This window comes from Porites lutea, chromosome 11 (genome assembly GCF_958299795.1).
Source record: "Porites lutea chromosome 11, jaPorLute2.1, whole genome shotgun sequence".
NCBI classification, from domain to species: domain Eukaryota; kingdom Metazoa; phylum Cnidaria; class Anthozoa; order Scleractinia; family Poritidae; genus Porites; species Porites lutea.
The window spans coordinates 23,865,588-23,889,721 of NC_133211.1; the positions used below are offsets into that span (position 1 = coordinate 23,865,588).

The 24,134-nt window shown below is 38.3% G+C and overlaps 1 protein-coding gene across 2 annotated transcripts in view; it reads left to right on the plus strand.

The window, feature by feature from the left end:
* Nucleotides 1-3,510: 3,510 nt before the first annotated feature.
* Nucleotides 3,511-24,134, plus strand: part of LOC140952657 (solute carrier family 2, facilitated glucose transporter member 12-like) — an 85,448-nt gene continuing 64,824 nt past the window's right edge. Inside the window, exons 1-16 of one of the 2 annotated variants that reach the window (XM_073402093.1) lie at nucleotides 3,511-3,644; nucleotides 5,919-6,006; nucleotides 8,433-8,521; nucleotides 8,845-8,961; nucleotides 9,783-9,889; nucleotides 10,146-10,229; nucleotides 11,854-11,957; nucleotides 12,672-12,780; nucleotides 12,891-12,977; nucleotides 13,551-13,637; nucleotides 14,422-14,532; nucleotides 15,095-15,137; nucleotides 15,230-15,586; nucleotides 18,716-18,838; nucleotides 19,125-19,257; nucleotides 20,443-20,880. In XM_073402093.1, coding sequence (XP_073258194.1) covers nucleotides 3,572-3,644; nucleotides 5,919-6,006; nucleotides 8,433-8,521; nucleotides 8,845-8,961; nucleotides 9,783-9,889; nucleotides 10,146-10,229; nucleotides 11,854-11,957; nucleotides 12,672-12,780; nucleotides 12,891-12,977; nucleotides 13,551-13,637; nucleotides 14,422-14,532; nucleotides 15,095-15,137; nucleotides 15,230-15,586; nucleotides 18,716-18,838; nucleotides 19,125-19,257; nucleotides 20,443-20,578 — 1,848 coding nt within the window. In that variant the 5' untranslated portion in view covers nucleotides 3,511-3,571 and the 3' untranslated portion in view covers nucleotides 20,579-20,880. Of the gene's footprint in view, nucleotides 3,645-5,918; nucleotides 6,007-8,432; nucleotides 8,522-8,844; nucleotides 8,962-9,782; nucleotides 9,890-10,145; nucleotides 10,230-11,853; nucleotides 11,958-12,671; nucleotides 12,781-12,890; nucleotides 12,978-13,550; nucleotides 13,638-14,421; nucleotides 14,533-15,094; nucleotides 15,138-15,229; nucleotides 15,587-18,715; nucleotides 18,839-19,124; nucleotides 19,258-20,442; nucleotides 20,881-24,134 lie in introns of those variants that run through there. The other variant, XM_073402094.1, reaches the window with a different exon arrangement.

Genomic DNA, 24,134 nt, shown 5'->3' on the forward strand with positions numbered 1-24,134 from the left:
TTGGTTGTAAAGTAGTTTTCCGTACACTTCAGCTGTGCTGGGTCTGAAGAATTCGCCAAATCTGTAGAATCAACCTGACAATCGGCGGCTCTGGGAAAGTGTTATAATTTAGTTCTCTTTATCGGCGTAGAGAAGGCGAGCTCAAATATAAAACCTTTCAGGCCTGTTCAACCCACTTTCCCCTTGTTCTTCTTTCCTTCTCTTCCCTGCTTCGTGTCTCGTTCGTTGCTAGATAAACGGGAAAACAAATTCGCCAGCATGCTTTTGCTGAAAAAGCGATGTGTTGTGGAGAGGGCTTTACACAAAGAGGGTCAGAGTAAAGGAAAGTCGGTTTTAAAAGCCTTAATTACAACTTGAATTCTTGATGCCCACTCACACAGGCGCAGGAGCCCATGGGCTCCTGACAGGCGATATTATTGTGAGAATTTTAAGAACGATATTTAAGAGATTTCGTGGCGACTTTTTACAGCAATTTTCCGATCTTTATGTCGTGGTTGCCGTACCTATACAGTCATGGTAGAGTTTTGGTTGCTGCCGCTTAAGGAGAAAATTCCCAACAAGTCGCGTAGTGGAGCTCGCTCAAAACAGGGGCGACATTACGGCGAAAATGCCCACGATCTGAAATCGCCGCAAAAATCGTCTTATGCACTCGCAGTGCAACCACGGGCGTGGCATCAGCGGACGCATGATGAGGAAACTCAAAAGTGAATAAATTAAAGGACTGGGGGACACAATTTTCAGCAAATTTCTTAGCGGCTTTTGTGGATATCGCCATACTAGTATTTTTCGTTTCTGTAATATTTATGGAAAAAGGTAGTTTTTAGAAATTTTGACCGTACGTTTGAGAATGGACCACGGAAACAAGAATTCGTACAAGCGACTCGAGCGTCATTTTCTTTAGTTTCCCTTTAAAAATGTATGTTTTCCTAAGAAGCAACAAAACTCTTTAAGGCCTTAAAACTATCTTCCTACAGATACTTATAAAATAATCAATACTACAATTTAATAATGCTCAATTACTGATGGCAACAAAGCCATATTGTACGTCGAGATTTCCTGCTGAGAGAAGAATTAGCCTCCAGCTTTGATCTGCATTGTAATTTTGTTTAAAACATTTTAAATCTTCTCTTTAAAATCAAAAAGTGTATTTCATGCAACAGGAGTATTAAAAAATAAACCTTTTTCAATTAAAATTGGAAGTGAGCAAAATCTTTGTTTACGAGTCGGCCTTTTTTCTGCTGGGAAAGGCCTTGAGGGGCCGGGGATTTGATGTGAACGTTTCTAAGTGTTTTCAAAACAAACTTTACAAAAGACTGATTTTATCGGTTGAATTTGCATCAAAATGACTAGCGTAATGGTTATGATGTACTGCTCTTACTGCTTTATTGTGGACGGGAAATTTTGCTCAGAGTTTTTGATAACAAAGTCTCAAATCAGGACTGGTGTTTTTTGGTGTTGCGGATCACTGACAGAGTGAACTCTGGTTTGTTGCTTTAACGAAGTTTTCATATGTCTGATATGTGATGCACGATTAGCTCTCTAACATCAAGATAAAATCATTTTCTGCCTTTGCAGAGTCTTAACGGTGTTTAGTGTTGAAACTGAATAAAACTAAGGCTTGCCACGCCTAATAAAATTTATACCATGATCGAATTCTCGAAAAGGCAGTTGGGTCAACAATTTCAACAGCGATATTTCAGTTTACGAAAGTCTGGATTTAAACTGTATAATTTATGAAAGTACCGTTTACTGATCCTTGTAATTAGATCAGTTTTTAACTTTGGTAAGTCCGAGCTTTTTTGACAAAATCCTAATAGTTACATTAAACAAAGTGAGGAGTTAAAAGCGTTTGTTGTTTTCTAGAAAGAACTGCCGGTATATTAAGTGCGTACTCCGCTTTTGAAACTTATCGCCTTTTCTCAGCATGAATTGGAAGCGATTACTCTCTACTAAATGTAGCTGTTAAACTGAAAATTCCATATCAAAGTCAATTAACCATTATGCCAGAAGGGAGGAGTGGGAAGTCTCACACAGTCTTTCTTCAAAACAAAGTAGAAGTAATGTAAAATCAAACTTTAAGACTGACAGTTTTTCAGCTTAAAATACACTAAATAAAATGATGTTTTTTCGGCCTGAGGCATCGAATTCTGTACGATACCTGACCAGATTTTACAACTTAAACTCACCAGATTCGAAGCAAAAATCAACGGCCTTCTCGGTGCGGAGAGTATGATTTTAACCCAATAGCTTTCGGTCAGCTTAGCTTCTAGAATTCAGTTCCTTATTTAGACGCACCGTTAAAGGTCTGACGTATGAAAGGGCAAAGACCTGAAAGACTCCTATCAAGAAACATTAGTAAACACTGTACAGCCGAATACACATAAAGAATTTTGCCAAGGGCAATTCACTTAACTTCTGCTAGCCAGAGCACTTACTTCGTCCTCGAAAACCCATGTATATTGAGATAAGAAATAGTTATTTGATGTTTACGTAAAATATTTCCTGAAAAAAAAAAATGAAATTAATGAAATCAACATGCCCATGCTGCTAGGTACGTGGTTAATAGTGTTTCCGAATTTAAGTAAAATTGAATACGTAGGGGGCAATATGACAGATATATCTTTAAGTTGTTTTCAATTTGACTTTAAATTTTAGAAAAGATCTTCCCTCAAATTAATGCAGTTATCGCCAATATTTGGAAAAGTCTTGTTTTCTTTGCTTGGCAGCAAATAGTTATTAATACGCCTTATGATGAAGTGAATCGGTTTCTATTTTTAAACTTTTTCTCAGGTAAAGGGTTACTCGCCCACCCGAGCTATCATCCTGGGCGAGCCAACGTTTCCTACATTTCCTTTAAAAACTTCTAGCGAGCCGTTTAAAGGAAAAAAAAAAAGTTGGCTCGGTTAGAAGGATGACCTACCTAGAACTTACACCGTGGAAAACCCACTTTTAGCCTGGCGCTTTCCCCCCCGATTGTCCAAAGGTTTCGCTCCGCACTCCCGTCCCAAGTTTAACTTGCATGCGAAAAAACCGTTCTTTTTTTAAAAAAATCCAGTGGTCGAAATAACGCTAAATATGCTTTTCAATATACATTTAAAAATTAAGCAGGCCCCTGTTGTTCGAAAGATGGATAACGCTATCCACCGGATAAATCACTATCCAGTGGATAGTGCAATTGGTTTCTGTAATATTTATCCGCTGGACTAACGTTTGAACAACCGGGGCCAGGACAATACGGTACGATAAACAGAAGAAGAAAAGAACGAATATATTCGCGGCAGACACAGCTTGAGTGGCACTATCTGAATTTGGCGAGGGCTATTGCGAGATTCGTATTCCTAGTTATTATTGTCATCAGTATTTTTTGTTGTTGTCGTTTCGCCGCTCAGCTCGAGATCGCACACGCTATTTTCTGGCCCTCAAGAACTTGGGTGACCTGTGGCTCTTTTCTTTTCCTTGTTTCCAGGTTCTCGCGTCACCCCTAGGGGGAAAATATGGCGGACTCTTCAGAAGCACTTGATGTATTAAAAAAGTGCATTGTAATTTACTATCAGGAATCCGAATTTCTTCGATGAAAGGGCATGAAATTTTAGCTAATATGGAACTCGAGTGTGGGGAGTATTATCCTGGTAGAAGAGATACGAGTAAGTCTCTATTTAGACTTTATGTAGTGATTAATTATCAGTTAATAATGTAAGCTTTATGTCTTTAGATATTTATGACTTTTTTGTCTTATTTTTTAATGCTTTTATTCGGCTGGTGCACGATATACCAAGTGAATAGCAAGACTCGAGAACACAACAATGATCCTTAGCTCTTACACAATAACACAAAAAACTTCACACAATAGAACGAGACAATAGTGCATATTTTGACTTGGTTTATCGAGCATCCCCTTTTGTTTGTAAAACTGGCCCTCGTGCAGCATTTGCTAATCTATGTAAGCCAGTTTAAGGGTATAAAGAAAAGGAAGTTGTTTTATTACAATAATTCTTTTTGCTATTAATTTTATTATTTTTTTATACTCTCACACTATTAAGCTCAATTAAATATGGAAACAAAATGGTATTGACCGAAAGCTTGTAGAGAGCAGAAGAATGCATAATCAGGCAATATCGACCACTACTTTTAGAATACTAAACTTGATCTTAATTGTAAATTGCCCTTGTTTCAAGACCTTGACGACCAATTAAAGTGTCCAAAAGTGTTCATCCAAAGCAGTGACTAAATTTAGACTTGAGAAGTTATGCTTTTAGGTGACAACATTTCCAAACCAAGGAAGGCTTCTTTTGTTAAGTTCTGAGACACTGAAAGGTAGAACTGTTTTTATTATATGACTGCTTCTAAGAGTACAGGCCAGATAAATTGCAACCTGTGTTCTGATTGGGGTGTTTTTTACCCATAAAAGAAGACTTAAGTCCTAGCATCCTATAGACTAAAACTAAGACCTAGTGAAAGAGAAGGCCTTGTCTCTAGTCGGTACTTCCAAACATGCTGTTGACCAGGTGTAGAGACATTGTTTTGCAGTTTTTTCATTAAGAATTAATTCTAGTAACAATGGAGAAAGGTGTAACATTACAGGAGAATATTTTGAACAAGGCTCTATGTCTAAATAGAAAATTAATAGTTATATGCTACTGAAAGTTTGCCGGAAAATTCTACACAGTAAATGGAGAATTCCCTGATCTCTGATGCCTAATGAACACCCTGTTTTGGAGTGATGTAATTTTGATATCAGGACCTGATGCTAAGATAATTATACTGGCATTGACCATATAGCAATGTCAAATACAAAGATAGCCTGTGCATTAGATGAAACTAAACTCTGATTCAGTCCATCTGCGAAACAGGGCCAAAATCCTTGTTCTGGGTCCCCACCTGTGTACTAAGATTTGTGTACGTGCCTGTCATGATTGACCTGTTAAAAAAGCCATTGTTGATTTGTCAATCCGGTTGAAAGGAAATTCGAAATGCATTGCGGGTGATGTGTTGAGTCCATTGGTGCTGCTTCGCAGACGTTACTAACCGAGGTTAAATTACGTCTGAGACACAGGCTAATACAGAAAAAGCTCTTTCCCGGACACATTGCTCTTAATTGCACTGACAAATTGTTTTTGTTAGTCACCTTTCAACATCACCTCAAATAACGAAATCCAGTAAAAATATAAAACTCAGCATGTAAAACAAACAAACCTTGCTTAAATGAAACTTGAAATGTACACTTTTACCTGAGTAATGTATGACATCAACTTCTATTCATGTGCCATTGGATATATGTGTTAATTGTAGCAGCAACATGAAATTCTTATAGTTAAAATGGTTTTAATGTTGGATGATTCTCATTTTCATTTCTGTCCTAATCCTAATTGTTTATGATCATACAATATAATATTAGGCCTAAGATACAAAGGAAATTGAGAATCAACACAGGTTGAAACCATTTTATCCTGAATTTCATTTTGGCCTTCAACATGTGTTTTTGCCATTACTGAATGATTTTTCACACACTGATTGGTCAAGAGCCATATGGTCAATAAGAGTCTGAGCATGGTAATGATATGATGGTGGGGCAGTTTGTTGTTCTCTTTCTTGTGCACGTGATTTTCCGAGAAACTTTAATGGAAACAGGCATCACGATATCAGTGTTATTGCAAAACAAAACAAATCAACAACAATTTTCCATGGTCTGCACTCTTATGGACCACAGAAATGTCATCAAAATTTTCCAAACTTTCCCGTGAAACTATTGCCTATGGCTCGTGGTTCCACTTGTTGTCGATTTGTTAAATTCACCATAAGCAATGAGAGCAATACATAATGGTTGCATGCCTTTGACATGTTTAAAAGTGCTAGTGATAATTTAACTGTGAAAACCCAAGTACTATGAAGTTCAAATGTTTGTATTTTAATGCTTGTAGCAAGTCTTCTTGATCCTGAACCATCTGATGACATGAACAGCCACTTGGTGGAACAGCTTGAGCTCGTTCAACCTCAGTTTGTTAATGGGTAAGTTATATCAATCACAAAACACTTAAACCTTGAGGCACATGTGATGAATAAACACTTAATGACTGGTCCCTTGGGAGACAGTTAATTCAAAAGAGTTTTTTTGCATTTACTGGTCTTCCATGCTTCAAAAGGCCATTATATTTCTGGGGTGTGTGTGAAAATTTTGGAAATTCCGAAGTGGAAGGGGGCAGGGTATATTTTAGGGGCCAACTTTGGAAAATCCAGAGGGGAGGGGGGTCATGCGGCAAATCCTTTCCCTGGGGGTGGGTTGTTCTTTTTTTCTGGAACCACACATTATAAATTAAATTTATTCCAAAAAAAGCTGGAAGGGGGATTTATATCTGTGTATTTTTTTTGTTTACTGGTAGATCACGGACTCATAACTGGGAGGGGTTGAATGAATGAATGAATGAATGATTTATTTAATGTCGAAGACGTGGGAAGTGTTTACACAATCTTCCGAGCCAGAGGCTCATGTTAAAAACACTCGACAAACTAAAAAATACAAAACAGGATAAAAAGTGAATTATGTATATACAAATATTAAGAAAAACCTAAAAACATTGACTTTTGGGAAAATTTTTTAAGAAACTATTTTCTGAAAAAAAAAAAAAAAAACACTAAAAAAAAACCTAAGAACATGCATTAAAAATAGTTTAAAACGGACTAATCATTATAAACTGATTAAAATATTAAAAAATATATTTATATCAGTATAATTATATATGTATATAAACTAACCCAAGAGTATGTAGAAATGTAAAAATAGATAAATTATATACAGTTCATACATTGGCACCCTGTGAAATTGACATTATTAAGGCGAGCACGAAATTGCGCTAAAGTGGTCGAGGATTTGGTTACAGTTGGTAATTGATTCCATATGTGGGCAATCATGTATAAAAAAGAGTTGTGCATGACAAGGCTGTTATATGGAGGCTATTCACTGTCTCGTAGATTGTATTTAGATAGCCAAGGGGTAAAACATTTGGAAATATAATTACGGCCATCTAGTTTAAAACATTTAAAAAATAAGATGAGCGATTGCAGGGTACGTCTTTGCTCAAGCTTGTCCATATCAGCCATTGCTAGGCAAAAGTCATAGGTAGCCGAATTACCTAAATTTAGTAATGTCTTGATCGCGTAATGATTGGTACGTTTGATGTTATTTTTCAAGACTTTAGATATGCCCAGAAGTAGTGGGCAACAGTATTCTAAATGTGTTAATACGTAGGCTTTATAAAGGGAAATCATAACGTCCGAAGGAACTAAGCGCTTAATCCTCCGTAGTGCGGCTATCTTAGCATACGCTTTCTTCAGCATGAATGCCAGGTGGTGCTTGAAAGACAAATCCCGATCCAATGTAACGCCAAGAATCTTGAGAGTTGGTTCAATTTCGATGGACTTATCACCTATAAAAAGATTATATGGGTACTGAGATTTCCCCAGTGTCATGGCGTGACTTTTAGTAGCGTTTACTTGCAGGTAATTCACAGTGAACAAGAGAGTTAATCTCTCTATATCTTGATTCAGTTTAGATTCTAATGTGTGGGGGCTCTCGTGGGCTATATATTGCGTTGTGTCATCAGCATACAGATGTAGGGAGGAAGATCCAGCTGTTATGTTGGGGGGCTTATAATCGGTAGTTTACGGGTGTCCCATAAAGCACATAATTTGACACCATCGCCTGATAAAGACCAGCAGGAAGTGGTCAAAATGCAATGATGGAATTGCTCATTGATTAATAGTATCCATGAAATTAAAAGTTGTAGATCCACCTTGAAGAAAAAAGAGCATAAAAAATGTTTCATACAAATTAATTAATTAATTAATTTTATTTAAGCTCGATAGCGTGAGGAGTAGTTGCCCAATCTCCCGAGCCAGGGGCTCATGTATTAAACGCTCGAGCATTCCAGATCGAATTGGAATTTAGAAATGTTGGTTTTTGCGGAGAGGGGAAAACCGGAGTACCCGGAGAAAAACCTCTCGGAGCAGAGAAGAGAACCAACAACAAACTCAACCCACATATGACGTCGAGTCCGGGAATCAAACTCGGGCCACATTGGTGGAAGGTGAGTGCTCTCACCACTGCGCCATCCCTTCTCCCCCCAAATATTTATCCCAATCTAACTTTTAGAAAGACCGTAAACACTGCATTATAAAAACATAGCCTACAATGCAGACACTCTAAACCCCTGTATAGAGCATCTGCGAATTAGTGCGTAATATTGTTTTTGAATCTCTCAGAGTCGTAAGGACATATGTAGGCAGTTTTGGTCGGCTAGCTTCTTACACAGTTTCTGATTATTAGCACTAACCTCGTTAAAGATACATGTACCCATTATTTATGAAATAAATTTATCTGTTATATGTAAATTAACAGTAATACGTTTCTCACAGTGGTACCTTTTGTTTTTTGTTAGTTCTTGTTGCTCAGAGAGTTCATTTATTTACCTGGTAGCAGCAGCTGGTGTAGCTGCAGTTGGTGGAGTTCTCTTTGGTTATGACATTGGTATGAAATTTTTTGCGTTAGTTGTTCAGACCTGCCTTCTTTCATAATTCTGCTGTGAGCATCAAAGTCCAAATCTGACATTTTGTTGTATGAATCACCTAGATGATTATGTATCTCTTATAAACAAGAAAGAGATGAACTTCTTAGTAGCATGGGTAGAGGTCGGCCGAAAGGACTGCTCCCACCCCATTTTCTGTGAAATTTTCTATCATCTTTAAAGAATTCTCAGTAAAATAGATAGATTCAGATTTCTGAATTCAAAATAGTATGCCAGTTAGTTTCCACAAACAATTTTTAGAGAGCTGTTTATGGGTGTCCTGCAGGCATTGTGTCAGGTGCAATTCTTCAATTAAGGAGTGAATTCCAGCTGGACTGCATCAAACAGGAGATGGTTGTCAGTTCAATGCTGATGGGTGCTGTGTTAGCATCTTTATCTGGAGGTACGTCCACTCAAGCATCATTATATTGTACAGTGGAAACTCTCCTGATGGACATTCTCATAAGCAGCAGGGGTTTCAGTGAAAATTGAAGTAGCCAGCAGGTTTGAATTGAGTAACCGACTGTATCAACAAGGGGCCAGTGGTCCACATATTTAAGGGGTGTCTGGGGTCATGCTTCCTTAGAATCAGATTCAGATTTCCAGCATTCAAGGGAATAAACTGAGTATAAAAGTGCAAGTCTTCCATTCAAGAAGATTTGGCTTTAAGTCAAATTTTGATTTATTAGCCACACAATTAACTCCCACAAGCAATGAACAAATGATAATTATTAAGTTACGTACATTTTTATGTGAAAAAATTCTATTTTTGTCCATGGCATTATTCAAACTAGTTGCTTGTTCTTAGAGGGAAAAAAGTAGCCAACTTCTCTGAGCAATGTAGCCGACGCCTTTCGTCTGTCGTCGGTGCTTATTGAAACTCCTGTAGATGGATATCATTATAGCTCTACTAACAGCCACCTTCACAAAACCCTGTTTGTCTCAACTCCCATACAAACTCGGTATTTTACTTTCTCATAAGTGGCCAGCCCCAGTGAGGAAACCTTTTTCACGTCCCGAAGGTGTCCACTTACAAGAGCTTCCACTGTATCTCTCTCATTTTGTAATTTACTCAGGGTTCTCATTAGGTTTTAAAGTAAACAGAGCTAGGATGCAAAAGTAGGTGGATTGGCAATTGAGTGCAGAAGGCAAATTAAGTTTTGAAACTTTTCTTTACTTTTCCCTTTATAGTATTCACTACAAATCATTATTTTGTTTTCTTAGGATTTATTGTGGATTATGTGGGAAGACGTATGGCAATCATCATTAATTCTGTTTTGTTTCTTGTTGGAGCAATAATCTTAGCATTGGCACCTTCATTTGCAGTACTTGTGAGTCTTTAAAAGTCTGCTTAAAATTTATTATTATTATTATTATTATTAGATGAACACATTAGACACTCCTTTGCTTTCCCTTCCATACCCATGACAGATATAGATGCAAGTCTGTCTGCTTTTGGTTCTATTTCCCTTTGTTTTCTGTAAAAGTAGCTGCCGATATGCTCATAATACCCGGGCGAAATTCCCTTCCCCTGGCCCTTGGTGACACTCAACCCTGACTAAATCACTTATGGTAACAATTTTACAGTTTGTAGGTCGTTTCATTGTTGGATTTGGTGTCTCGTTGTCAGCCATTGCTGAATGTATCTACATCTCTGAGATAGCACCTGCAGTGAGTACAGTTATTATGCCTTCAACCCCCCAGAATATCATTCCTTATTTTACATTAAACTTTGTATTAATATGAATATCTACTTTAATGAGACCTCAGCTACCCAGCTTGCCTATGTTTATGGCTCTTTGGGCGTGTTTGATTGCCTTTATTCCGGAATGAGATTATGAGGAATAAACCTTAAAAATCACTCATTTTGGCAGTCATTGCTTTGAAATAGCTAGAAATCTGCTTGAAATAAAATATCCTAGGCCCAGTTGTTCGAAAGCCGGTTAGCGCTAACCCAGGATTAAATTTTAACCCGGGCTTCTTTTTCTTTTCATCAAAAGCACTCTCTCGGATGATTTTCTCTATTCTTTTTAGAGTATCCAATCATCAAATTGTAGGTAAAGAGAATTAAACTGAATTTGTTTTTTAAGCTCTCATATCTGAGTTTCTGAGTTCAAATTTCTCACTAACCCTGGGTTATCTTAACCCAGCTTCGAACAACCCGGCCCTAATGTATGTAGCGTTCAAGTGGCTCCAAAATTACCGTACTAGAGATCTGCAGGAACACCGTTGCGTATTCTTATTCCCGAATCCGATCAATGGAATGTACCCTTTATTTTGTCTCTGTAAAAGAAACCCTAAGAAATATAAGTACTTGTACCTTAATGAAATGCAAATCAAGTAAGGATTTTCTGTGACTTTGTGAAGATTCAGAGCTTTTAGGCTCCTAACAGTTTTTTCTTGGTGCACAGCCTTGTGTTTACTATGTGAGTGTGTGGTGAAATTAATAGCTTAAGTAACAGGCACCGAGAAAATTCTGTCTTTCTTGTTTATCTTGTTTATGTCCTCCATAAAACCTGAATTTGGAATTTTCATGTTGTAGAAAAGCTTAGTTTTGCTCATTACCTTATTACACGAAATTTTGGCGACACGTTAATTCAGCAGTTTTGAAAATCCTTACTTAGCGGCACTTGAATTTAGCGATTTTTCGTAAATGTTGGAACATAAGTCACTTAATTTTCACAATTTCACGAACTGAAACTATGGCGAATTAAGGTCTTCAAAACTTTTACGACGACAATAGAACATTTATGTGATAAAATCATAACCGTCAATAGCTTCATTTAATTCAAAATCACCCGACGTTCTGAAACTTAATTTTGAACGAAACAAACGAAACTGCAACTGTAATGTCACATCTTTATGCTGTCCTCACTCATATTTAAGGGTCTTTAAGGTAGTGCGTGAAACTGACCGAAATGATGGCGGCGGAATTTCATATCGTTCTCACTTTAATTTTGCGACGATTTAAATTTAGCGACACGATTTTTGGAACGATTTTTCTAAATTTGCTAAATTTAAGTGTCGTCAAAATTTTATGCCATAAGGTAAAACAAGTGCTTTTGTGACATTCTTGTGGGTGTTACCTAAGGTCCAACTAATGTATGTCCAACATTTTTTCTGGTTTGCCCAACTAAAATGGCGATCTGTGTGGGTCCTTTCTTAAAAGCAAAATCAATATTTGTTTGTAGCACTGATAATTTAGAGCCTTTAAGGAAGGGCTAGTCATGAATAGTCTTTAGAGAAAGAACAGTTTTTTAAACATTGATTTGTTCACCCTGCATTTTTGTTATAGAATAAAAGAGGCCTTTTAGTTTCCTTCAATGAAGTGGGAATCTGCCTTGGAATCCTTTTGGCGTACTCAGTCAATGTGTGGTTCATTGATTTGTCATCTGGTTGGTAAGTCGGCACGAATACTGGACCCTAAATTGTAACAACTTGATTCACTGCCGGAGGGCCAGAATGCTGGCCTCTGTAACCATTGTTATCAGGAAGTCCATGAAATTATCTGACTTTTGTTATTTTGGGCCTCCAATGTGTGGTTCAAAAACTGAGGGCAATTTCCAAGTACTAGCCCCCGTGGGGCTTATATTTGGAGGGGCGATTTAACGGAGGGTTTTTTGCGTTACGAGTTTGGGGGGCTTATATTTGGAGGGGCGTATACATGGAGGGGCTTTTTTGCGGAATTTTACAGTATCTGTTTAACCCTTTCACTGCCAAATGAAGCCAAAGGCAAATTTCGAGCAAGTTTGCAAATTTCATTTTGTAAAGTTTTGAAAAACAAATAGCACTATGTGAAAGTGCAGGCAGAGAGCTTTCATTTGAATGGTCACATCATAGGATTTCATCCACTGACTCAAAGTTAGAGTCATCATACAAAACTCCATCAAGCACTCTCGCAGTGAAAGGGTTAACGGAGGGTGAAGTTCGGCGGAAATTTTTTCAAACAAAATTATTGTCACTCTTGTCACACAGGGTTTGCCGTCTTCTTTCCTCTCCCGTCCTGTTGCATAAGGTCAATGTTGTCTCCATGGAGACTACTGCATGAATATTTTCTGGAACAACCAACGATATGCTCAACAGTTTTACTGTGTTTTTTTTTGTACAATGTAGGCGCTACATGTTTGGCCTGTCAGGTGTACCAGCCCTCATTCAAGGTGTCGGCATGTTCTTTTTACCTCACAGTCCCAGGTGGCTTATAGTGAATGGACAAGATGAAAAGGTGCTAATAATATTTTTGTACCAATAAAAAACGATAATGATAATATGTAGCACCAGTTTACAGAAGAGATTAATACAAGAGTTTAATCTGTTGGTTTTGTTGACTTCAAGGCGTGTAGAATGATTCAGAAGCTTCGCTGGTCAGATGATCCGTACGAGGAGCTGACAAAAATCAAATCTGGGCTCAATGTTGAATATGTATGTCCTTGACTGTATAAAATCATTGCTAATGACAATACTATGAACGGTACATGAAATACATCTCTATAAATATACAGCACACAAGAAATAGTTAAACAGCAAAAAGTATGTGATAATTTTTTTTCTTTTTCAAATATAATTTAAGAATAATACAAGGATATTTTCAGGCTAAAATCAGCAGAAAAATAAGAATATTCAGCCTGGGCCGGAAAAACAGTATTCTTATATATATATAAAAAGAGTGTAACTTGATGTTTCTTGTCATTTTTTATGTTCCACTTATAAAACAGTGATCACTTAAGTAAGAGAGATGGCAATACTATAAACTTGACTGTTTAATAGTAGAGCAGATACATTACGCAATGTTATGTATGGGACATTAATTTTACCAAAAAAGATATTACTATTTTAAGAAAAACAAGCCTTTGAAAAATGAAAAACAGTTCAATTATTTTTCTAATGTTTAAAGCAAAAGCATCGGTGTTTTAAATTCATGAAAGCTGCAACACGGACCTGGGAGTTCAAGGCTTATGAGTAGAATTGCTGATGTTTGATTGTATTTTTTCCTAGCGATATAAATTCACAGACCTTGTAAGCCGTTTGGATAACATGAGAAGTAGAATGTTCATTGGTTGTGGAGTAGTATTTCTACAACAGGTATGAATGGAAAGTAAAATATTGGTTTATTTGTTATAAACTTAGCTTTTTAGGGGCGTTCGAAATTTTGTCCTGAAAATGTACAGAAGTGGTAGCGGTAACTTTATTGTTGCCTGTAGTTCGCTCTCTTAAACGGACTTTTACCCCCATTCTTTTTTCATAGCTCACTTTCTTTATTAGTTCTCTTTATTTCAGCGAATAAATCGCTTTCGGCGATGTACACTGTAATCTTTTCGCAAATTCTTTATTCTTCAGTATGCTTTGCCTCAAATCAAGGACGCTGACATTACACGAGTTGCCTTGGTCATTAATAATCTAACTGGAGGAAAAGTTACAGTTGCGTTACCATTGTTGCTCATTTGCTTTAAATGATCACCTGCTCTGACAACCTGGGGGAGGGGGAGGGGGAGGGGGCGGGGGGGTAAAGGAAAGTCTTATACGCACTGTGACCCAGGCCTTACGAGAGAGATGTGAGCTAAGGGATTTTGTCTGTCCCGAAAACATTTCTGGGATTGTTTGGGTAGACAATTAGTCAAAGATTGGCTACTGCTGGCTGCCTTCATATGCCGCCGACCAGTCATAACTATTGCTTGTTCACCCAACTGAATAATCCTCCTGTTTATGAGCGGTGAATTGTAATTGGAGGTGATTTCTTTCTTGCGCGAAAAGGCAAGGGACTTCGTGCGTTATAGCGATGACCGCTGAACTTTTTCGTGATCAGTTCACAGTACAGCTGCGGTCAAGGATTTGTCAGTGGTACTTACTGCTCACTGATTCTTCTTAGTTCACAGGGCAACCAACCATTGTGTACTATGCTTCTACCATCTTTCAAGCGCTTGGATTTCAAAGTGGTGAGAAAGCTACACTCGCCAGCTTAGGGATAGGTCTTGCTAAGGTATGAAAGTCAACTTACAATTCCTTATTACTTTGCGCGGAATAAGCATATGACGAAAACAACCGTGCAAGTGTCGTGTTGTAATGGCAACAGAAAAGAAAGCAATGAAATGTTAAACATTTGCTGACATAAAGGGTCCCACGGCTGCTACACTGTCTGTTGTTATGTATTTCAACCAAGTAGCTACTATTCAGTCTAAACAGAATGATTCTGTTTAGACTGAGTGGTGATGTTGTTGTTTAATTTAATCCGTGGTTTAAATTTCATATTCCGTTATTTCAAGCTCATCATCATTCATTTAATATCCCCGCTCCCTAAAGAGAAAATAAAAGTTCAATCGAGGAAAAGTTATGTTTTCCTCTGCCTGCCACCGGTTTCCCGCGGTTTACTCGAATCACACGCTTCATTTTTCCCGCGTGAATCGCTGTGTTCCAATTGGTTTACTGTTGGCCTTGACTGTTCTTGTAGATGGCTACATGTGAACATGTGACTGATTGTGAGTGAGGTCCATGCCTTACCATATCTGCCAAAATGGTAATTTTTGCTTTCTTCTTACTTACAGCTCTTTGCGACAATTATTTCTCTCAGCAGTGTAGATAAAGGCGGTGCGTATGCTTTTCTTGTCACTTTTTGTCTATGGTTTTGGCCAACAAATTTTAGAGACGACTTTTTTAGTCTTTGTTTTCTCTTTTTGCAGGTCGCCGCCGTTTCCTGCTCATAGGTGTTTCAATCATGACCGTCAGCATATTAACACTGGGCATCATAGCTCACTACACATCGTTAGGAGAGCCCCAAAGAAAATGCTATTATAATTCAACTACACTGCCATCTTCACGGATACATTCCCTATCTACTATGGCACCCACCACTTCTACTGCAGCTATGTCGACCATTTTAACAAATTCTTCAACATTTTACTCTCCGACAAACTTTACTTCGTCTGTGCTCGACACGACTGTATCAAAACCAATGTTAGCTAGCAAAGGTCTGCGGTATTTAACACTCAGTGCTCTTGTTCTGTTTGTCGCGGCCTACTCGTTTAGTTTTGGTCCAGGTAGGCTTGTTCACTGAAATGAATGATCTGTCACTGATATTATTGTGGAAAATTGCGGCTGGTTTTGATGTGCTAATGGGGAGCTTAAGCAACGACGAGCACGACGCTGGCGAAAACTTCCCCTGAAAAGTGAATTTACGCTGTTTCAAAATTCGTCGCTCTTATTCCGTGTCGTTTAATTTGTCAAACATTTGTGATTTTTTTTGGAGTTGAATTCTAAAGGCTGTATCTAACTTAAAAAAAAATAAGAAAATGAAAATCGTTATCTCACGTGTTCACGTCCTCCACAAAACGTTAAATTAGGCAGTGTCACGTCGTGGTCCTGAAAAGACGTCCTAAAAAAGTACAAAAAAGGGTGATGCACGCGTAAGTTCTCGTTGCCGTTATCATCATCGTATCTTTTCTTAAGCCCCCTAATGTCACATTCACAGCAAGTAAGCGTGTTTTAACATTTAATTAAAATTAAACCAGGTTTAGAAAATGAAATTCAGTACCGGAAAATTGGAACACAATGGAAAGATGGCTCAAAACCTTGATATCTGTACCCTCTTATACCACCCCGAACAAAGGAAAGTTTACCCCCGTAACATTGCTATTCAATTATTTCAGGATAACAAGAACTTCACCCTGCCGGCAGAGCTTTTCTGTCTCTTGCTCGATTTTTTTCAGGGAAAGACGCTGCATGAATTGAGTAAAAACTTTTTTGAGCATGTGCGACATGTTGATAGGACAGGCCAAATAACCATGTGCTTGCTATAGAGGGCTCTGTTATGACCATTGGCTTATCGATAAACTGATGCTTGCAGTAAAACAAAAAACCGGTTTGGCGAAAGAAAACAAGATTGACAAGTCTAGAAGTTAGGGCTGCGGCGATTTCAAAGGCTTAATGCGATTCAGGCAGACCTTCCTTTTCTCCTTTCGCGACAAAAGGTAGACTACGAGTAGTCCCCATTCTCCCTCAGGGATAGTAGAGCGAGCGAAACGCGAGCACGCGTGAAAATCACCCCAGGCGAGAAAGGCGAGACGCGGTGGGGAGAGAGAAAAATGCCGCGCCTCGCCTTTCTCGCGTGGGGTGATTTTTACGCGCCCTCTCGTTTCGCTCGCTCTACTATCCCTGAGGAAAAATGGGGTACTACTCGTAGTCTAGAAAGAGGAGGCTCTGCTCGCAGGGTGTAAGAACCTCTAACGCGCTAACGCTCTAACGTTAACTCTAACGTTAACTACCTAGAACCAAGTCAAGTCCTTCTTTGTTCAGTTTATTACACAAGGCACCTACTCCACCATAGTTTAAATCCATTATTTTCTAAATACTGTGGTGTGTCCAGATGTCGGGTTCCTGAAATGATAACTTAGGACCGATTTTCCCAACATATCGGTGAACTCCGTCAGATGTACGAGAAACAGAAAACCGCCTTATATACGGTCTGACACCATGGTTGATATTTTAAACATCGTTTTACGTGCTCCTCTTTTGACATTTAATTTTCCAATTTTAAGGCTTATGTCCACTGTCTATTATTTTTTAGTAAAATCCAACTAGTGGTCTATTATCAATGCTGCGTTCTGGTTGGTTGAGCTACTACTAGGCTATATGTTATAGCCCACTAGTAGCGAAAAGCGCCGGCTTTTAAAATCAAAACAATGGCTTTAAGTCAAGGTTTAACTAGCTAAAGTTGTTTTAACTCGATATTTTTGACCAACTAGATGGGTTTTACTAAAACAATTATTCCTCTCGCCCTCATGGCCTCTGAGTCAATAGCCCATTCGGTCTTCGGCCTCACGGGCTATTGACTCAGAGCCCATTCGGGCTCGAGGAATAATTGTTAAATATCCATATTTAATTGAAAGGTGTGTCTCTTTCATCGGAGTTTAAAATGACGCCGCTTGGCGATACCCTTATTTCAGTTTCTAAAGAGTGTTTATCGTAGGAAGGAGCTAATGGTGGCAATAGTCCAGTTTCGAGTTCGCTATGACCACTGAAAAAAAGAAGTGAAGACGCATTTTTTATAGGCTTAGCCACCATCTGAAGTAAATATATTTTCCAACGAGGAAAAAATCTCTTTATTACTCTGTCTATTCTCTATTTTCCAATTCCCCATAATACACTCTGTTTGCCCCCCAAATTTTGCATAAACCATTGTTTTTAAATGCTCCTGGGAGTATTGCATTTTCCCAAGAGCATTTTAAGACAATAAGTTATGCAAAATTTGGGGGGCAAACAGAGTGTATTATGGGCAATTGGAAAATAGTCAATGTGTATTTTCAAATTTCAAACACTTACTTGCCGGAATTTTTGAATGTTTTATTTTATGTCGAGGCTAACCCTGTATGAATGTGTCGTTCATGTTTGTATTCAGCGATGATTTTTAATTCGAAACTGAACTATTGGCCAGGTTTAGGTAGCGGGAGAGACTGGGTCGTTGTTGTGCCGAATTGCACTATGGGAATGTTTTGGAGGACGGAATTTGACCCAGTTTCATTAGAGACGGTAAATACCCTAAATTATCTAGTACACGCCCTCTCTCAGTGGGCGTCTACTCAGTAAATTATTTAGTAGACGCCTTCTCTCTCTTGTCTAATAAACGTTTGTATTAGTCGCCTTCTCTAACAAACGCCCTCCATGACAATTGCTTCAGAAAGGAAATAGCGAAATAGAGCGACATCATTCAATTTATTCAGTTTCTTGTTTGCGGTTTGCACCTTGTCCAATGTCAGATTCAAAGTAAGGATTCTGACATCGAAGTTGAGCTTTAGAAAAACGATGTGGATCTCTCCAAATAGCCTTGGCTTATCAATGGATGGACTAGATACTAGTCTGCTGTCTATAAACTGTAACGATATAATCACAGATCATTCTCTCTTGCCGAAAGCATATATTATTTTTGTAGGGTTTGTTACAGTTATTAGAAGAAACACCTCTCTCTTTTAAACGCCTCCTATCTTTTAAACACCCCCGCTTGGGCGACTTAAATTAAATAGACACCTAGGGTGTTTATTAGATCATTTACTGTAGCCAATAAACAAAGCGATGGCGTCCCCAAAACAGTCTCATGTATCCAGTTATAAACAACACCGAACCAGAATGACGGGCAACCTTTAAATAGCCAATAATATTATGTTGTTTTACAGTATCTTGGCTTCTGTTAAGTGAAATTTTTCCAGCTGGCATCAAAGGCAGGGCCTTCTCCATCGCCACCATACTCAACTGGGGAACAAACCTTATGGTGTCCCTTACATTTTTGGACATGCTCAGTAAGTACCTTTTTGATGATGACATGTCCCGCAATAAACCGAAACTAACTTCTTGTTGAGGCTCATTTGCCACTTTAGAGACGAGAAAGCAACTGTAGCCGATATGAGTCTCGAAATTGTTTCTGGGAGCGCCACTGGGCATGCGCCGTTCAGCTATTGGCCAATCTGTTCCTTTGTCCCTCGTAACAGTCCCAGAAGTCTTTGCGAAAGTTATTCGGTCCATCTTTCCTCTCGTCTCTAAAGTGGTGAGTCGCTAGATTGACCGTGTTTTGTTTGTTTTCTTCAGGCACTTTTGGAACTTCGTGGACCTTTATTTTCTATTCAGTAATATGTGTACTGGCTGTTATTTTCATTTATAAATACGTCCCTGAGACGAAAAACAGAACCTTAGAGCAAATCTCCGCAGAGCTCAGTACCAGGTAATTTACCAACAAAAAGGGTTACTTAATTTCAAGAAACGTTTGATGCAAGAATAGTTATAGAGAAGAGAAGTAATGACGTCACGAAAACTAAATTTGTAAAATTATGGGATAGGTTAACATACCCACACTCTAAATCAGAAAGATCTTTTAGCCCTAAAAATAGGGCAGTTCCGGTGAGTAAAATACAGTCCTATTTTTGAGTCTAATTTGGCTCCCTTAAATCAGGGCCAATACAGTCCAATAAGCTAGGGCTGATTTGGTCCCAAGGCTGAAATGGGCCCTACCGTTGGCTGGAGTAGCCTTTTGATTGAGCTTTTTTGGCCAAAATTGTGCTCAAATGGCTTCAAGAACGGCTGAATCAGACTTTGGCCTTTAGGGGTGAAGAGACACTTTGGGGCTGAAACAGATCTTTTTAATTTTCAGTGCAGATAAAAAAAGATGGAAAATATGCACTTACTAAAATTGAGCCTGTTGGTGCAAATTGGTGGGGAGATATTAGCACCATTATGTTCTGATGACTGTTAAAATCCTTGTAAAATTTGATTGGTTCGTAAGGTTTGCGATCCGATCCACGATCCAAGCCAATTCTCAAAGGATTTGTATGGAGTCATCGTATCGGAGCATAACTGTGCCTGTAACCTCCTCACCAATTTTCACCAACAGTCTGATTGTTGGACAGACGTCTTTTTCACCTTGTTATTTCTGGGTATGCCAACAAATCCCATAATTTCACAAATTTAAATTTTTGTGACGTCACAGTTCTTAGATCTTCCTAGGAAGATCGAAGAAGACTCTGCTCGCAGGGTAGTCCGTATTCGAAATGACTTTGAATGACAAAATCACAACTTCGAGTCACACAATTGTCTGCTAAGCATTATATGGAACTTTACAAACAACAAGGAAAACTGTTAGGCTGACTTAGGGCAACAAGTTTTAAATATTTACAATTGCAATCTGTTTCAGTCTTTTCCAATTTTGTCCATGCGTACCTCCTTTTGTATTTGCTTTGTTATTTGTACCATCTTTTCATGTTTACGGCAGGTCGAGCACTAAAAGCCAGCCACGCGAACCGGTCCATTCAATCTTGCTCATGTAATCGGGCCCTAAGACCTTTATAATATTGTAAATTTCTTAGGAGTAAACTAGATGCTGGTCGTCATTGAGCTTTTACTTTGTTCACAGAAAACCACGAAAAATCCTGCCAAAGAAACTTAATTGCTGTGAGGGAAAAGGAAGGCGACGGCTAAGGGAGTTAAGCCGAAGCAGAACATCACACGGCAGTTCAACCAGTGACAAGCTTCTTGAGAATTACTGCTAGAATTTGAAGTCAGCTTACGCCCGCATGTCCGTACAGTCTCACGGGGAGGGGGAAGGAATACTCTGCAAGGGAGGGGAAGGGAGTGTAAGATATGTAGCTTGCTTTTGTCTCGGCGATAAGTAAACCAGTTTAGAGGCAACAAGTGGAGTTGCTTTAGCCAGTAAAAATCTTGAAGTTTCTTTTGTTTGACATGCGACAAAAAAAATTGAAAAATAAATTTCAAAGCTTTGCTCTTAGCTTGGGTCACGCATTTGGTTATGCTCCAGGACCATTACAGTCTCATGATCTAGGTCTGATTTAGGTTCTTCCAATACTACCACAAAATAACAATAAAAGTCTTACTGTTATTCAAACAAAGCTTCTTTGATGGATTGTTTATCCACCGCAGTTTGTAGTTAAGGAAAGCGTCTCATGAAGAAATGTGATATATTAATGTAAAAGCTGATTAAGAGCTCGATAAAAGGAAACTGTTAAGCTTACGGCGAACGAAAAAAATCGGCCCGATTTTTCGTTTAGGTCTTACCTAAAGACAAATATTGACCCTAGATATATCATAGCCTGTACCGAAGAGTATCGTGAATCAAAAGAGCTACGGTTTTTCAGGGTCCGACCCCTTTGCCATAACTTGGCGAAGGGGTGTGGTGAGATGGTTTGGGGATGTAGTTTGGGCAAGAATTCTTTGCCAAGCCCACTACTATAATCGCTTTTTTCCCCTTCCCATCACTCCCTCCGTCCCACTTTCTTTAATGAATTCAAATATCCCGCAAAAAGTGATCGCGATCGACTGGGGACGAGGCAGAGAAAAGCGAGGAGGAAAAAGGGTGGGGAGATGTTGAATTGCATGAATTTTTTTTGATTCGCCGCGTGCGGATGTTTTCAGTTACTTAATGCTTTTGTCCAGTTTCAAAGTGTTTTATTGGTCTGCAAATTGTGTTCGAACAAGGGCGACATTGATTCTTAAAGGCAGGAAAGGATAGCATTTCCAGAAGATTTGAGAAAGTACCAACCTCGTATTAAGCCTGGTTCAGAAACCGAACTTTTCATAAGCCGAACCAAATGTATATATATATACATTGAATTCAGGTCGCGGTGGACACCTTGTATTTTCACATGTGGTTTCATTTTCATGTGAACAGCAGTAAGAATGCATTTGAAATATTCAGGAATGTTAACTATTGTTGTCCACGATAATATGTAACTTGGAGACAATAATGGGGGCTCTCAATTTTCCGACAAAAAATAGCGAATTGTAGCCCTTTGTCTTGAGACTCAAAGGCCACATAAAACGACGTTAAATCTCGAGAATTTCAAATTAAAAAAATCTATCTAGCGGTTTCTGAATTATTCGCTTATTTCAGTTTAAGCAGACCAAAATGTTTACAAAGCCTAGCAATCGGCTAAAGCTATCTCCATTGATCTTTCACACACGTTTTTAAAAAGATTGAAGCCTCGTTTTCTATAGTTTCATAACGGATGAACATCAACATTGTCCAGTTTCTACCGTATTTGTTACCATAAAAATGTCATCCCCAAATATCTCGATATATCTCGATAACTCTCTTCAAGGTTTCTCTTGAACTTCACGAACGTCGAGGCGACTGTTGGAGGGACAAAAGAGGTCCCGCGGACGATTTTGGAAGAAGAGTTCCCAGTGTCGAGAAATACGGCTGCAAGTAAAATAGCTAATGGCGTCAGTTCTTTGCTATGACATCTGGGATGTCATTGTAAGCCTGATCAAAACAATTTTCATCGTTATCTAATACAGCAGTGGTGGAAATTTTTTCAATTCTGTTAATAGCGACCACCTTAATTTTAGACAAGTTTGTTGACTTACTTGTGGTATGAGAAACCAGACCAGCAAGTTCTTCAACGCGTCCCCGACTTTCCTTGCGGTGTAGTACACCTTCATGTGCCCGTAAATTTGTCTCAGAAGGTCATTCAATATAGTTTGACCATCGAACTGTCGAGGTACGGGGCGTATTCTAGAAAACGGATCCGCTTTTATGGTTCAAGAATAAGAAGCACGAATAAGATTTCATAATTAAGGATTGTAAATATCCGTGAATATTCCACTTGCTTGGTAGACGAGATAAAGGCCTATATCCGATCCTTGCACTGTAAGAGTCTGAGGGAGAGAAAGTGGTGAATGTAGGTTTGGAAAATATTATTTTCAATTGTAAGTCTTAAGAAATTAGTTTTCCATATAGGTAAGTTTCTTTGAAATCTCACGGTTCTAAAGGGTTCAAACAAATCTATCATGTCGTGCCCGACAAAGTAAGATGAACTGGAATTTGTTTGATCACAAGACTCTTCCCTTTTGCGGCAATTGTGCTTTTTGCTTTGAAAGGTCTCAGTGTATTTTGAATTCGCTGTGCAAAGTCAACTTATAGCGAAGCGAAATTTCGCGTTCAGTCGCCTAATGATGTTAATGAACCAACCGTAAGAGGCCTATTGTCACTTGTAACCTGAAAAGTTCTTTTCAAAAAAACAAAACAGCAACAATGTTCATAAAACATCGTGAACAATCGGTAAGCCATAAAGCCATAAGGGGCCGACCATTTTTGAAATTTGTGATGAGTGAGGGCAAAGGCTGGTGATATAGTTTAGGCAAAAATTTTTTTCCAGGTCTACCTCCCCTGTCAAAGCTGTGATATTGCTTCGATGAAAAATTTCATTTTCGTTACGGGTTGGTTTGCATGATATATTTCTGAGATCACCCAACCCTCATCTCAAAAGTGAAATGGTTGGCCTCAAGGTCCCATCGATTACGATCGCTCTTGGCATGTAATCAAGGGATTATATTTATATTCCCTTTCACTCATACCTAACATAACTCGATAATCGTACCCCTAAGATTTAATTTGAAAATGAACTAAACTCCTGCACTTTCGAAACAATGCAGTACTAAACGTATTCACTTTTTAATTTGAATTAGCAAATCACTACTCTTAACATTGTTCACATCCCCTTACGGGGTTGTTTTGTGAGCAGTTGCATGTATTTATAAATATGTTACAATGTATAAACATAAAATTAACAAATTGTAAACGATTTGAGTTGACTTATAATGATAATAATAACCATCATCTGAATAACAACAACAACAACAACAACAACAATAATAATAATAATAATAATAATAATAATAATACATAATACATAATACAATAGTACATATATTTAAAATACTTCTAACTAAAAAGGTCACAAAGCTGTGTATTCAAGTTTAATCAGTTTCATTATTAAAATAAGGTGATTATTTTGGTTCAACGAATAGAATGTGGTTCCCCATTAAAAAGTGAAACCAGGATGTTTTGTAGCCAGTAAAGGTTTGCTATCCCAATATAATATCAAAGCCATTAAAGACATTAAAGATTTCATCGGAGACATTAGCCAAACAAAATCTAATCAGATGAGTAATAATAAGATGCTCCAGCCCCATTAAGTTACGAACTGATGTTACAAGCTCTAATCTCTACACTAAATGCCTTTGGCTGTTTAGTTTGAAAGTGTTTTCTTTATTTTCAATTGAATTCAAACAAGGGCCACAGTGATT